Below are 17368 nucleotides of genomic sequence, written 5' to 3' on the forward strand. Positions count from 1 at the left end.
GGCCCTATGTCTCACACCTGTGCTTCACTCATACCTTCTACGTCTCCCACCTGCGCCTCGCTCCCCCCTTCCATGTTGCACACCTTTTTATATCAGCCTTCCACCCATAGCAGTGTCATTAGCCGCTTGAGCCCCCACTTTCCATGTGTCTCTACCTCCTGCCCTCCCCCCTAATAGCAGGTTATGGGATAGGGAGTCGACAGACTTTAGTTTGACGCCTAAAAATGGTCGACATACCGTAGGTCAACTTTGACAGAAGGTCGATACATATTTTTGGTGTCCACGTCGACATGGATACTGCATAAGTGTACCGCGTCCCATCGCATGGCTTGCTGCACTCGCCATGTTTCGGGCACGGTGCCTCACTGCGCTCAGCACACTATTATATTCTCACTCTTTGCTGACTTGGATAGTAAAGTATGAGCTAAGTCGGTCTAAAAAAAAGAAACATGAAAAACTTTTGTTGACCTTTTGAGTGTCGACCTTCTGTCATTGTTGACCTAAGGTATGTCAACCATTCTTAGGCAATGGCCTAGTCACTGTTGACCCAGTGACTGTCCACCTAGACGTTATCGATGCGCGGTCCTGCACTTCGCAGTCGTCTGACTAGATTTATATTACATGCAGTATAAATCTAGTCATCGGCAGTGCATCAATTGGCCGTGACAGGTTGCTCGGCAAACAGTGCTGGTGCAGCGCTGTGTGCTGAGCGATCTGTGCTTAACTAGATTGCTCAGCACACTGCTCCCATCACCCCCGTGTCTGATTTGAAATTTGCTTTATCGAGTGATTACTTTTTTTTTTTTTTAATTGGAAATGGGGGTTACAGCTTTTTTGTTACTATTTTTTTTTTTAAATTGTTTCTTTATTTGATTTTCAAAAAGTACATAATATAAAAATACTTTACGATACTTTTTCACATACATAAATACGATAAAGATACAAAAATTACATAACATACAAACAACATTTGGTGAATTGCTACCTTTCCCTACCGAGACCATATACCCCCCTAAACCCTTTGATCTTCCAACCCCTTGAGTCTCACTGTTAAGCTGGGTACACATATATACAATCGTCGGGCCGTTCTTCCAATCTGGGGGCAAACGGCCGTTCGATTGTATAGGTGTGTACGCTGTCCCAATTGCTGCTGTGCGACCGATAAACGGCCAAAAACGCTCTTGGCCGTCCACGGTCGGTCGGTCGAAGGTTCTTTGCTGCTTAATATTTCATCCGACAGGACGGCTCCATATCGGAACAAAAGTGAAGTGTGTACGCATGTTCGATCGATATGCTTGACAGTTTGACAAAGCACGGTGGTATGCTGCATTATGAGAGACCCTGTAACCCTTTGCCTGCTGTTTTAACTAATGTGTGTATAATGCCTCACTGCCCAACACTTTAGAGGCATCACTTAGACATTAATCAATGTTGAAGTTTTAATAGAGTGTGCTGGAAGCTCTTTTCAGGGCACCATAACACACTATTAAAACTTCAACATTGATTAATGTCTTAAAGTGATGCCTCTAAAGTGTTGGGCAGTGAGGCATTATACACACATTAGTTAAAACAGCAGGCAAAGGGTTACAGGGTCTCTCATATACTTCTTCTTGCGATTGTTTGGACGGGAGTACATCGGACGTCGCAAGTAAAATTGTACATATGTGTACGCGCAGAACGGTCGTATGTTTTGGACGGCCGAACGTGTATTCGGTCGATCGAACGGTCGCAAGAAAAAGGAAATTGTACATATGTGTACCCAGCTTTACAGATAAGACGAATGTCCCTCCAGTCATCTCCCGCCCTGTATCGCCTTCCCGGATCCCTAGTAACTGGGCAGCTGAGTCACACTGGTTATTTTTATTTTAAGTCTATCCTTTAATATTGGTTTTACTTTATTTTTACTGGTGTTACGAAAAGTTCTATCAACTAGTGCTATTATACATATTATTAATTTAACCTGAGTTAATCTATTATTTATTATCATAGTGTTAAAGATTAGGAGCTTACGCGCATTCGTGAGATTAATCTGTACTTAGTGTCTTATTAACAGTGATTTTTTTTTTTTTTGTGAACAGAGTGAGGATATCTCCATTTAATGTATCAATTAGTATCCAAAACTCTTTTAGAGTATAAAGAAAAATACCATTTATCCCATACTACGTGAAATCTGCCAATATTATTTCTAGATAGATACGCAGCTCTCTCATGTTCAAACGTATAATTAACCAACTTGACCCAGTCATTAATATCCGGTGCTTTTTCTGCCATCCACAGTCTGGCGATACAGGTCTTGGCAAGTGCTCCGAGGTTAATGGCCAACTGCCTTAAATCCGATGCCACCCCAGACCTAGACCATACCCCCAATATTAACGCCTTAGGGCATATTTCCCTTCGAGGGATACCTATATTTATCAGCACTTCCGCAACTTCCTTCCAAAATTTTTGCAGAGTTGTGCAGTGCCATATTAAATGCCAAAAGTCACCACCTGCAGCTCTACATTTTGGACAGGAGTCGCTTTTATCCCTTGCAAACTTTTTAATTTTAATCGGAGTTATGTAGGTACGGTGCAAAATATTAAATTGGATCTGCTGAGTCCTAAGGGAAGTGGTAGCTAAGTTGGGTATGGCCAAAGCCCTATCCCAGTCATCTGATGTGAGGTCAGGAATTTCCTTGGACCATTTTGTCATAAGATCATGTAGGCCGGGGGTCAGCAATATAGATGAAATATACTTGTAGCATTTGGATACACCTTTAGACGGTCCCAAATTCCGTAGAAATGTTTTAACTGGATGATCTTTTATAGTACTAGAGGATACGTGCAGATGTTCTTCCATTGCACTTCTGAGCTGCAGAAAGCGAAAGAACATGCTATTTGGGATTTGAAATTCAACTTGCAGTTGGGCAAATGTTTTAACCCCATTTTGCATGACCACATGGCCTACATTACTTATACCAAACTGCGACCAAGCTGCCATTCCCTGATGCCTTCTGATATTCTTAAAAGAGTCCAGGGAAGAAAGACTTGTTTCAGGGTCAGTATCTTTATGACCTATTGTCCTAGAGATCCAATTCCAAATTTTTATTGCTTGGGTAAGAATCGGGGATATTTCTTACGACATTTATTTGTCAGGATAGCTTGTATTGGGGAATGGCCCGGAATGGTCTTATTTATTAACTTTAATAATTCTACTGAATTACACGGATCTGCAACCCAATCTCGAAGATGAACCAATTGCGTTGAGAGATAATACAATTTAAAATTGAGGAGGGAGAGTCCTCCGAGGTCTCGTGGTCTCATAAGTGTGGATAATTTAACTCTCGGTCTTTTATTTCTCCATATAAAGGAGGTTATTATCCCATTTATTTTCTTGAATATCGCATCAGGGATGTATACAGGGGAGTGTTGCATTAGATAAAGTAGTTTTGGTAGGATCATCATTTTGATGAGATTTACCCTTCCTATTACTGTCAAAGGTAATTTGAGCCAGTTCTTGCATTTAGATCTAATTAAAACAATTACTGGGTCTATATTGTATTTGACGTAGTCTCTTGCATCTTTAGAGATTACTACCCCCAGATAGTCAAATCTTTCTACCCTCGGTATGTCGATTACTATATCAGGTTCCACCCGTGTCCCGTTATACGATTTATCCACTAGCAAGTGGGATTTACTGCTGTTTATTGTTAGTCCTGAATACAGGCCGAATTCCTGGAGAACTTGCATCACCAAGGGGAGATCCTGCCTGTAGCTTGCCATCCCCACCAGTAAATCGTCCGCATAGAGCGAGACAAGGCTGCCCGCTCCCCCGCCCGGGTCTCCCCGACCCAGTATGTTTCTCAGTTTGCAAGCAACTGGCTCTATGGCCAGAGAGAACAACGAGGGGGAAAGCGGGCAACCCTGCCTCGTCCCACGGTATATAGAAAATGGGTCCGATACGAATTCATTAATAGTAATTCGTGCAGTAGGGTTATAATAAATCATAAGGATCCTTTTAATAAAACATGACCCGAAGCCAAATACCTCCAGAATGGTCCTTAAGTATGGCCACTCCAGGGAGTCAAAGGCCTTATTTGTATCAAACGAGGCCAGGGCAGTCTCTGATCCCGTCATTTTTCTCGCCTGCAAGTAGGAGAAGACTCGTCGAACATTTATGGAAGTTGATTTCCCTTTCCTAAAACCTGTTTGGTCAATGTGGACTAATTTATCTATCACCTCTCCGATTCTATTGGCCAAAATTGTTGCATACACCTTAGCATCGACCGTGAGCAGCGAGATGGGTCTATAGGAGTCTGCCCTTAAGGGGTCTTTGCCCTTCTTGAGAATCACTGTGATAACTGCCTCGGTCATAGATTGTGATAATTGGCCTTCTGTTTCCATTTCCTGGAAGAAATATAGTAACCTGCAGGACAAAGTGTCACTGAAGAGCTTATATATTTCTACTGGTAGGCCGTCAATACCTGGGGCCTTTCCGGAAGCTACATTTCTTATTGCACATTCCACCTCACCCAGCGTGATCGGTAGTTCTAAAGGTACCCTATCTTGGTCTGACAGAGCAGGCAAATCAATGGCCCTCAAATAGGCCAAGCTATTATTATACTTAGGAGTTCATTTAGAGAGATATATTTCCCTGTAGTGATTGACAAACACCTCAGTTATTTTTGAGGTTTCACTAAACGTTTCTCCTTCAAGAGAACACATTTTGGAGATTATCCTGGGGGGTTCGTCAGTTTTTGCCATATAGGCCATCAGTTTGCCAGCCCTGTCCGCCATTAGGTACGTTTTATGTGAATCTTTTAATAACCGAAACTTGGCCATTTCCTGTAAGTGTGTGACCCAGGCCCGTTGTGCCATTAGCCACTCTTGTTTAACAAGATCCAATTGATTTAATGTATAAGTTTGTTCTAGATCTGACATTGTGTTCTCTAATGTTATGGCCTTGCTCTGGAGTTGTTTTCTGGCATACGCTATTTTTTTAATCAAGGTACCACGTAAGTACGCTTTAGATGAATCCCAAACACTACCCGCTTTAGCCGAATCTATGTTGAACCCAAAAAAAACCTCGAGGTCAGTTTTTAGATCACTGATGTTTTCCAATTGGGTCAACTAGATTGGTTGAAGTTTCCAATAACTAAAACCCCGACTTTTATCTGTGTCAAAAACCATTACCAACGGAGAGTGGTCCGAAATTCCCCTTGAGTTGTATTCAATATGCGATATTTTATTCGCCAAGGCCCTTGATACAAAAATCATATCAATTCGTGAAAAATTATTATAGGAAGGGGAGTAGCAAGAATATTGTCGCTGATTGGGAAATTTCTCTCGCCAGACCTCATACCATCCCAACTCAAGCGTGAATCTGGCAAGAGAACTTTCACCGGAAGGGGTACTCCTTCTGGGACACCAAACATCGAGGTCATAGTTCATTACCATATTAAAATCCCCCACACAGATGAAGGGATTATCAGATCTTACCACTATAAACTCTAAAGCAGTTCTAAGAATATCAAAGGCAAACGGGGGAGGGATATAAATCGATAATAACGATATCCTAGTAGTGCCAAAAATACCATCAAGAAACACATAGCGACCCCTTGGGTCAATCTGAGCAAAAAATATGTTCATATACCACAGATCTTTTTATCAAGATTGATACTCCTCGGGAGGCTGACGTGAACGGAGCATGGAACATTTGCGCAATCCAGGGTCGTTTCAAAGAACAGCACTTTTCCCTAGCCAAATGCATCTCCTGTAGACAAATCACATCAGCCTCCAGAGTTTTACAATACTTGAGAACAAGAGCCCATTTTACCTTATCATTAAGGCCACGGACATTCCATGTCACAATTTTAACCATAAGCTTCAGTTAACAACTGGAAGGACAGAATACTTTGGAATACTATGAGAGGGGAGTAAAAATTGCAACAGAAAAAAACAACAATTCCACCATTATACAAAAAGGAAAAACAAACAACATTTAACATATATCCCCCCTCCCCCACCTCCCCCCACCCTGTATAACCTATCCCATAAGGCATACCTATACCCAAACCTTCCATTACCAACTTATTCTTTCACTTGAGGGACAATTACCCAATAACCACATCATGCACGGCGGAGCCCCGGCACAAAATTTACCTATGTCTTTAAGACTACTGTGTTTCATTTTTTTTTTTTTTTTATATTAACCACATTCCTCAACCTAGCCACTGTCTACTGAGTAGACCCATGCTCTTCCTAAGTAGGGGGAAATAAGGACAAAAAAGAAAGAAGGAAGGAAGGAGAAAGGAGAAGGACTAATGAAATAAAAGGAAAAAAAAGAGACATCCCGAGCCCGGGATCACCTTCAACCCAAAACCCACTTCCTACTGCATGCTAGAATTGCCCGGATAGTATTTGTCCAGCCAGTTAGCAGCTTCAGCTGCTGTTAGGAAAAATAAAGTCTCTCCCTTTGCTACAACACGGAGTTTAGAAGGGTATTGCATTGAATATTTTAATTCCAACTCTCTCAGCCGGGCTTTCACGAGGCGGAATTTTGCCCTGTCCCTTTGGACCTCTTACGGGAAGTCAGGATAGATGGAAACCCTCGACCCTTTGTAGCCGAACTCGGCTTTCTCACGAGTTAGTCTCAGGACTTAGTCCCGGTCCCTGAAGTGGAGAAATTTGACGATCAATGTGCGTGATTGTCCTCCTGGAATTACTGAGCGAGTGGGAATACGATGTGCCCTCTCAATAGTAAACTGGTGTGAAAATGACTCCTTCCCAAATTCTTGCAGCAGCCACGATTCTACAAATTTTTCTGGTTCTCGCCCCTCTATACGCTCTTCCAGACCCACGATCCGAACATTATTTCGCCGAGACCGACCCTCCAAATCTGTGACCTTAAATCGTAGGTCTGATATTTGCCCAGACATAGCCTTAACCTGGGCCTGCAGGGGAGCCATAATGTCCTCTATATCTGAGGTACGTTTCTCCAACTCCGTTACCCTGTCTCGGGTTTTCTGAGCATCATCCCTGATCAACATTATATCTGATTGGACCTTGTTAATCTGTTCCAGGAGTCGAGTTTCGCACTTAGACACAGCATCCAAAACTTGCTGCAGAGTGACCTCCGGGGCAAGTGGCAGGGCAATGGTTTTAGAGGGGGTAGTTTGCGGGGTGGTGGGTTGGGAGGGATTTGCTCGGGCATACTTTTCCAGCCTTGTGGTGGCTGAGGTCCCGGCTTTGGGCATGTTGCTTCACAATGAGCTAGACTAGACTAGGATTGAATATTCGTACTTGCCCCGTTAGACCTAGGTCCGCTCAGATATTAGGGCCCAAAAAAAAAAAAACAGTCAAAGACTCAGGCTAGACAAAACAGTCACAAATCAGTCCTGCCAGGATTCATAAAGTCACAGAGGTATACCACTCTCATGTGGCACAATAGTACAGCTTAACTGCACCTCCCCCCCCCCCAGCAGCAGGGAGTTCAGCAAGGTTTTATAATGCTATTTGGAACTAGTCCGTGTCTACCAAGCAGCACTCCGGCCCATTTGTTCAGCAAACAGTCCCGACTCACACCCGGGACTCCTCAGCCCTGTGCCGGCCTCTCTCACAGGCTGTGCTAGCAGGGTCTCAGTTGCACAGAGAAATGCAGTCAGAGTACCTTATGACTTGTGCCCACTTGCGCTTGCAAGGACTACTGTCTGCCGGTGATCCTGTGGATACGAGGTGGATTATAGGGCTTAAGAGCCGGCTCTCCCACTTCCCAGGCTCTGTCAGCCGTCCCGGGCTCCGGCACTCTCACTGCCATTGCGTGACGTTCCTCTGGGATCCCCTGCTGGCAGCCGACGGAACTCGATGGTGCGCCTTGACACTGCGCCCCCAGCAAACACACTCGCGGGCGGCAAGGTTCCACCCGCGGCTCAGCACGCCGTCCGGTTACCACCGGGGAGAATTCACGGTCCCGGTCCAGGTAGCCTGCTCAGGGGGGGTCATCAGACTGCGAGCCTAGGACATACAGCGTGGGCTAGGAGAGTAGCGTGGTTAACTCAGTGCCATGCCGGAGCTCCTGCTCGCGTGACGTCACACGCGCCACACACGTGCAGCCGTGGTTACGCCCTCCGCTTTCCTTTTGTTACTATTTTTTAAGCTGTCTACAGATGCATCAAATTCTTGTTTTCGCAAGAGTGATTGCAATTTTTTTTATTACATCTGATCAATAGGCAATAGAGACGGTTCAATTATGAGTGCTGCAGACATACAACAGTTTCTAGATCTGATTTAGGAGCAAACCCTTTTCACTCAATGGGCATAATTCAATAATTTAGCAGAACTGCAGCTCCTGGGGGCAGGCTGTGTGGGGCACCTACCCACCTGCCTGGCCACTTGCTGTCGTGGTCCCGCAAAATTTTGAAGGTGAATTGCTATATTGCGCAGCAAGGAGCAGGCCGGACATGTTTCAGGTCCTCCCAAACAAAGGTCCGGACTCCCCTGCGTTGCTCAGACTGCACCAACACCCCTGTTGCTTCTTAGACTATGGTGACGATCTGTGTATTTTGGGAATCTGCGGGCCTTACTGAATTAGCCCCAACCTGCAATGTATGATAATGTTAGCAACACGCACAGTTATCACAGAAATACAATAGTTTCGGTCTTCTTTAACCCCTTCCCGACATTTGACGTATATATACGTCATGGCCGGGATGTACTTCCCGACACATGACGTATATATACGTCATGACTTTAAACTGTCACCGCGTCTAGGGACGCGGTGACAGAGGGACGATGTCTGCTGTCCTTGACAGCAGACATGTCCCAGCATGCCCGGGGGGGCGGCAATGCCTCCCCCCCGTCGGCGATCGCTGCGATTGGCTGTTCAATGTGAACAACCAATCGCAGCGTTTTCCTGTGTTACCGGCGAATCAGACGCTCTGTAACACAGGGATCCATCACCGCCGGGTGGGAGGGGGCGTGAGGGGGTCACTGGTGATGACCACACCTCACCCCACCTGCCCCCCAAGGCTGTGATTGGTCTGTCGGACCGACGGACCAATCACAGCCATGGCGCGTGATTTAAACTAACGGTGACTGCGCTGCAGATGCCATTCCGGTCTGGAATTGCGTGCAGAGCGGTCACCGTGCCAATCTGTCGTGATATACTGACCTGATCCTTGCCTGATACTTACCTGATCACCGCTGGTAGCGTGCTGCCAGCAGCTGGATGCTTCCTGGATCTTGTGACTTTCTGTGTGCTGCTGCTGCAGTGTCATAGAGTGACAGATAGTGACAGATAGTGACAGATAGTGACAGATAGTGACAGATAGTGACAGATAGTGACAGATAGTGACAGATAGTGACAGATAGTGACAGATAGTGATAGAGAGTGCTATATTTTGTGTCTGCTGCCCCCCCTTTTGTGCTGATCAGTATATCTGTGCTGATCAGCAACTTTTTGGGGGTGCAGTTTTTTTTTTTTATATATATATATACCTGTCAGTTGCACCAAAGGTTGTGCTGCCTGTGCAACTGACTGCTGCCCCCCCTGCTGCCCCCCCTTTTGTGCTGATCAGTATAAATTAACTGATCAGCAACTTTTTGGGGGTGCAGGGTTTTTTTTTTTATATATACCCTGTCAGGTAGCACCCACAGTTGTGTGCCTGCTGCCCCTCACTGCTAATCAGTACTGCATCACTGATCTGCAGGTTTTTTTTTTTGGAGAGTGCAGTGGGGTTTTGTTTTTACACCCACGTTGCTTTTGTGGGTGTCCTGTGGCCGCTGAGCGCTGATCAGTGACGTACATCACTGAACAGCATTTTTGGCACAGGGTTGATATAATTTTTTTTTTTTATTGGGATCAAATTCCTGTATAAAGTATTTTTTTTTCTGCACTACATACACACTACACACTACATACCCCCCGTGTTGAAATAAAGTTTGTACCCCCCCCCCCTACACTATACACGTGTTGAAACATTACACTTACAGAAACACAAAAATAAAAATGGCATCCCAAATGTCATCCCAAATGTCATCCCAGTCATCCAGAAGAATGTATTCAGCGGAGGAGGCATATGCCATGCTTGCCTCTGCCTCTGACACAGCCAGTGATGCAAGCGGGGAATTTGAAGGATTCGTCTTAACCTCATCTTCCTCCTCTAGTGATGAGGGACCCCCTCAAAGACGCCCCCGTAGAGCAGCTGAGACCCCCCCCCCCCCAAATGATTGATCCCGTATGGACCCCACCACCAGACAATTTTGAGCCCCAGGTTCCTAAGTTTTTGGCCATCCCAGGAATCCAATTTGATTCAACAGGTCTCAGAGAAATTGACTTTTTCAAATTATTTTTCTCTGATGATTTTATAAATTTAATGGTGGACCAAAGTAATTTATATGCCCAGCAGTTTATTGCTCAAAACCCCACGTCATCATTTGCTAGGTGGACCCCTGTAGATGCAGTAGAGATGATGACGTTTTGGGGTCTGGTGTTACATATGGGCATAGTAAAAAAGCCAGAAATTAGGCAATATTGGAGTACAGATGTTCTGTACAGCACCCCACTTCACCGTATGGCCATGGCTCGGACTCGTTTTGAGACAATCCTTAAATTTTTACATTACACCGATAATTCACAGTGCCCACCCAGAGATGATCCCACCTTTGACCGGCTATTCAAAGTCAGGCCGGTCATTGATCATTTCAGTGCCAAATTTGCAGAGATGTACATCCCTGAAAAATGTATTTGTATCGACGAGTCCCTTATACATTTTAAAGGAAGGGTTAAATTCCGCCAGTACCTTCCCAGTAAGAGGGCAAGGTATGGCATAAAAATGTATAAACTGTGTGAAAGCACCTCAGGGTACACCCACAGGTTTAGGGTATATGAAGGGAAGGATTCAAGAATTGAACCGCCAGAATGCCCCCCCTCCCTCGTAGGTGTTAGTGGAAAAATTGTCTGGGATTTAGTGCACCCCTTCCTGGATAAAGGTTATCACCTCTATGTGGATAACTTTTACACTAGCATCCCCCTGTTTAAGGCCCTTGGTTCAAGAGGTACAGCAGCTTGCGGTACTGTGCGCAAGAACCAAAGAGGCCTCCCAAAAACGCACATTGCCCAAGTACTGAGAAGGGGTGAAAGCAGGGCACAATCCACCGAAAATATGTTGTTGGTCAAATATAAGGACAAGAGGGATGTCCTTATACTGACAACAATTCATGGAGACAGTACCACCTCCGTCCCTGTACGAGGTACCAGTACCCACACCTCAAAACCTAATTGTATCCTAGATTACAATAAGTACATGGGCGGAGTGGATCTTTCAGATCAGGTACTGAAGCCGTACAGTGCCCTGCGGAAAACAAAAATCTGGTACAAGAAGCTGGCCGTGTATATCATCCAGATGGCACTGTATAACGCTTACGTGCTATTCCGTTCTACCAGCCAGAGGGGGACATTTATGCACTTTCAAGAGGAAGTCATAAAGGGCCTAATATTTGGGAACCAGCAGGCAGAGGGCCCCAGTACTTCTAGTACTGGCCCCCGTATTGTACCAGGGCAGCATTTTCCTAACGAAATCCCCTCCACTGCAAAAAAGGGCAGGACACAAAAAAGGTGCAAAGTTTGCTATAAAAAGGGAATAAGAAAGGATACTATTTTCCACTGTGAAACTTGCCCCGACAAACCCGGCCTATGTATAAAGGAGTGTTTTAAAATATACCACACATCTATGGATTATTAGGTTCATCATTTCACCGTGCTTTGGGGGTCTTGCTAATGCCACATAGCACCCACCATTCATTCCACCAGAATCTGAGCTGCAAAATCCAAAAATCACTCCTTCCCTTCTGAGTCCTGCCATGCACCCAACTGGTATTTTTTGGTCACATATGAGGCATTGCCATACTCGGGAGAAATTGAGGCACAGATTTTGGGGTGCTTTTTCTCCTTCATACCTTATGAAAATGAAAAATTTTATGCCAGAACTGCATTTTTGTTTAAAAAAATGTAATTTTTCATTTGCACAGCCCAGTTGTATCAAAATTGGTGAAACCCCTGGGGGTTTGAAATGTACACTATACCCCTAGATGAACTCGCTGAGGGGTGTAGTTTGCAAAATGGGGTCACTTGTGGGGGGGTTCCACTGTATTGGTGCTTTGGGGGGTCTTGCTAATGCGACATAGCACCCACCAACATTCCACCAGAATCTGTGCTGCAAAATCCAAATATCACTCCTTCCCTTCTGAGTCCTGCCATTTTTTGGTCACACATGAGGCATTGCCGTACTCGGGAGAAATTGGGGCACAGATTTTGGGGTGCTTTGTCTCCTTCATTCCTTGTGAAAATGAAAAATTTTGAGCCAGAACTGCATTTTTGTGTAAAAAATGTAATTTTTCATTTTCACTGCCCAGTTGTACCACAATTGGTGAAACCCCTGGGGCTTTGAAATGTACACTATACCCCTAGTTGAATTCCCTGAGGGGTGTAGTTTGCAAAATGGGGTCACTTGTGGGGGGGTTCCACTGTATTGGTGCTTCGGGGGTCTTGCTAATGCGACATAGCACCCATCAACATTCCACCAGAATCTGTGCTGCAAAATCCAAATATCACTCCTTCCCTTCTGAGTCCTGCCATGCACCCAAATGGTATTTTTTGGTCACATGTGAGGCATTGCCGTACTCGGGAGAAATTGGGGCACAGATTTTGGGGTGCTTTGTCTCCTTCATTCCTTGTGAAAATGAAAAATTTTGAGCCAGAACTGCATTTTTGTGTAAAAAATGTAATTTTTCATTTTCACAGCCCAGATGTACCACAATTGGTGAAACCCCTGGGGGTTTGAAATGTACACTATACCCCTAGATGAATTCCCTGAGGGGTGTAGTTTGCAAAAATGGGGTCACTTGTGGGGGGGTTCCTAACTTTTAGCATCTTATGGTGCCTAGAAACCTACATGGTGCCTAAAAAATAATCTCATAAAAAGGAGGCTCCAAAATCAAGTAGGTGCTCCTTCTATTATGAAGCCTGTGGTTTGGTCAACGTGCACACTAGGGCCACATATAGGATATTTATGAAAACAAAAGAATTGGGGGAATCAATTTTTAGTCACATTTCTCTAGTAAAATCTACTGTGTTCCTTAGAAAAATTTATTAAAATTGAAAATCTGCAAAAAAAATGAAATTTTGAAATTTCACCTACACTTTGTTTTAATTCCTGTGAAACACCTAAAGGGTTAACAAACTTCCAAAATGCTGTTTTGAATACTGTGAGGGGTGCAGTTTTTGAAATGGCATCATTTATGGGGGTGTCTCATACAAGTCCCTCAAAGTCACATCAGAACTGAACTGGTCCCTAAAAAAATCAGTGTTTGAAATTTTCTTGAAAATTTGAGAATTTGCTATTCATATTTTAAGCCTCCTAGTGTCCAAAAAAATTAAAAGGAGGTTGAAATAATGATGGCAACATAAAGTAGACATATGGACTTTGTTAGTTATTAACTATTTTGAGTGGTATGATTATTTGTCTCACAAGCAGAAAATTTATCATTTTGAAAATTGCTAAATTTTCCATTTTTTTACGACATTTTGGTATTTTTCACAAAAAAACACAGACTGTATCGACCCAAATTTACCACTAACTTGAAGTACAATGTGTCACGAGAAAACAATCTCAAAATCACTGGGATAAGTAAAAGCAAAAAAAAGTTATCCCCACTTAAGTGATACATGTCAGATTTGAAAAAAAGGGCTCTGTCAGGAAGGCAAAAACAGGCTGCGGCGGGAAGGGGTTAATACAAGGCTTTCATAATTCATAAAAAAAAAAAAAATAACAGATTGAATCAAATATGGCCAGTTCTCAGCTTAGTAGTCCTTTTTAACCATACCAACCAACCCCTGACATTAAGCACTAAGTACTAGCATTTCCCTTTCAATCCAACAGGAGTCCAAACGAAGAGAAATACAGATCCATAAGGATTGGGAACACAGCATTTTCCACCAGACTTTTGCCAGTTCCTGGGGCTGTTGAATGTTTATTTGAAATGGGATTTGAAGAGGTATGCTTTTTAAAAATATATACAATTTTCTGAAGACTAGCTTGTATGTACATGGATGGTTAAATGCTGTCAGTTAGGTAACAAGACCATTCATGTATGTAATGTACTCTATTTCATTCTAATTTCCTGTCAGCATAGACCTGGGGTAGCCAACCCTAGTCCTCGAGAGCTACCAACAGTGCATGTTTTGCAGGTCTCCTCACAGAATCACAAGTCAGCTAATTAGCTCCATCTGTGTATCTTTAAAAATGTGTCAGTGATTAATGAGTGCAGCTGTGCAGCAGCTAGGTTGTCTGGAAAAGGTGAACTGTTGGTAGCTCTCGAGGGCTAGGGTTGGCTACCACTGGCATAGACCAATGCTTCACCTCGTGGACTGTGCCTCATATCAGTCATACTGTACCAACATCAGTTGTAAGATGGTGGGTCGCACACTGAGATGCATGGTGTGATGAGATTTCTGCGTCTAACCGGCACAACAGCAGCTGAAATGAGTCGCAAACTTTTAGAGGTGTTTAGTGATAACGTCATATCATGGAAACCCGATTTGGTGCATTGCTTTTTAAAATGGCAGGACAGGCAATCATGTAACGAAGGCAAAGGTTTTAAAATTTGTGCTACCGCTCGCGGGGCTCGCTGCGCTTGCCACACTTCGGGGTGGCATGGATAGTGGGGGGTGCCTAAAACCTCATTGTATGTCATACAATCATATTATTGTATAGCTAATGTAATGGCATCACACGCCCTATAAAATCGCATGTGATCGCATGCGATTTTGCGGGAGATGCAATGCGACCCCCCAGGGCTGAAAGAGCAGTGATTAAATTACATAGGAAAATCGCATGCCACTTAAAATGGCCCATGCGATGCGATTTTCCGAAGTTACTGTACGTATGCTATGGCCGTGGTCTTGCAGATGGCATATCATTATGCCATGCCCCCATTTTCTGTCCCTCTGCATTGCTGAATAGACGATGTGCACATGCTGGGGTGACTCCCAACCATGGCCTTAACTGTGTGGAGTTTGTATGTTCTCCCCATGTTTGCGTGGGTTTCCTCCTGGTACTCCGGTTTACTCCCACAATCCAAAAATATACTGGTAGGTCAATTTGCTTCCAACAAAATTAACCCTAGAATGTCATGTGGTAGGGTATATTTTTAGGGTGTAGATCAGGGGTGGCCAACCCGCGGCTCTCGAGCCGCATGTGGCTCTCCACCTTGCTAAGTGCGGCTCCTGCTGCCCTCCGTCCCTGTTCCCCGGCCCAAATCCATCTTCTTGAGGGGAGGGGAGCGCGCATTGTGCATCTCTCCTACCCCTTAGTGTGCATCATTATGACTGGGCCGGCAGCCAATCAGCAGCCGGCCCACGAGCTTTGATTCGTGGATGGACCAGTCACAGGGAAGTGAGGGGGGAAGGAGACGTGCGCTGTGCTGTGCTCTCCTCCCCTCCGTGACATGCAGGAGTCGGACTGCAGGGGGACGCCAGACTGTCCTCTCCCCGTCCGGCAGCAGCAGCAACAACGGTGAGTGCTGCTGCTGGGAAATTATCACGGGGGGCATAACTAGCACTGTGGGGGGGCATATGTGGCATTGTGGTAACATATCTGGCACTGGCCACATAACTAGCACTGTGGGGGCATATGTGTGGCATTGGGGGGACATACCTGGCACTGGGCACATAACTAGCACTGTGGGGGCATATGTGTGGCATTGTGGGGGTATATATGGCACTGGGCGCATAACTAGCACTGTGGGGGCATATATGTGGGGCATATATGTGTAGCACTGTGGGCATACCTAGCACTGTGGGGGGCATATCTGACACTGGGGGCATAAAGTTTTGTCCTGTAGCCACTCCCCCTTGTGTCATATGACCACGCCCCTGACCACACCCCTTTTGCCGCGCGCTCTTTGGCTTGATTGCCGATATTTTCCGGCTCTTTACCTCGGACCAGTTGGCCACCCCTGGTGTAGATTGTAAGCTCCACTGGAGCAGGGACTGATGTGAATGATCAACTATACTGTGTAAAGTGCTGCAGAATGTGTGTGTGCTATATAAGAAACTGTTAATAAATAATAAATCAGATTTGGGTGGTGTTTTAATTGTGTAGTGCAGTGTAAAAATAAAGCAGTCAGTATTTTACCTGCACAGAAACAAAATACCTCACCCAAATCTAAATCTCTCTGCACATGTTTCATCTACCAATCTGCAGTGCACATGGTTTTGTCCATTTGAGAAGGAATTTGCCTTTGCAAGCGAACCAGAATAAGGGTCAGAGTGTAGCACTGCAATTAGACACCTACATTAAGTATTCCAAATCTATATGTTGTTTATACTGTTTTATATAAATCAAGATGGCTTATCTAATATATTTATTTACCATGTGGGAAATCCTCCTATAAAATCCTTGAAGGAAACAATGTATATGGTAGATAATCAAAATCCGCTTCATTGGCCAGGTATACTTGCGTATACTAGGAATTCGATTTGGATTGCTGTGCAACAGCCAGGGTGGGAACAGGCAAAACAGTGGCAGTACAGATATATATCACACGTACAGATATACACTAGATGTAATATTATGCCTCCAACCTATTCTGGAATAAGAAAGCCATCACCAAAATGGCAAATACTTGAATGTCATTGTATTATAATAATTGAATGTATAAGATTGAAAATTCATACATTATTAAAATATTACAAGATGCATTGACAACCTCCTAGAAGATGAGATATTAAACCATGTATGGCTTCATTCAAGTGAGTGGGAGCCCCCAATTGATGAACTCTTCCAAGATGTTTGTACCAGTAAAGGTCCTTCTAGAACCTTCTAAACTGTTTCATTGCAAGCCAATTTTTTGTTAACATGTTACTGCATTTATCCGGCACCACAAGGGTTCTGCAGCAGCTAGCAAACCACATGTGATCACTTTTGCAATTCGATTAATATTATGTGCAGTACATAATATCTATCGACGTGACATTCGGCCCGCGCATTGTGTCGGGACCCATTCGATGTTCATACAATACTTCAATTTATTGCCCAGATGTGGTCAAAATCAAAGGATTGCTTGCAATATCGCCCTAGTGTATAGGCAGCATATCAGTACAAGGCAATTTAGGACAAGGAAATGGTAAATAAAGGCATTGCATCAGGGGACAGGACACTGGAGTAATTTTTAGGGTGATGGAGACCTAGGGTTATCTGTCATTGAACGTGGTAAGGGGTTAATCTATGAGAAGAAAAAGCACACGAGGAGAGAGGACCCTGCTTGTAAGAGTTTACATTCTTTAGTGGTGATTCTTACTATTAAACAGGAACAGCTTTCACTAACCTTGT

The 17368-nt window shown here is 44.2% G+C and overlaps 1 protein-coding gene across 1 annotated transcript in view; it reads left to right on the top strand.

The window, feature by feature from the left end:
* The window catches only part of NGLY1 (N-glycanase 1), a 64322-nt gene that overhangs the window by 1142 nt on the left and 45812 nt on the right, over positions 1–17368 (top strand). The window contains exon 2 of the mRNA XM_083188718.1: positions 13916–14030. Coding sequence (XP_083044844.1) covers positions 13916–14030 — 115 coding nt within the window. The remainder of the gene's footprint in view (positions 1–13915; positions 14031–17368) is intronic.

The sequence above is a fragment of the Crinia signifera genome, chromosome 5 (assembly GCF_055691185.1).
Source record: "Crinia signifera chromosome 5, ASM5569118v1, whole genome shotgun sequence".
In the NCBI taxonomy this organism is placed as follows: Eukaryota; Metazoa; Chordata; class Amphibia; order Anura; family Myobatrachidae; genus Crinia; species Crinia signifera.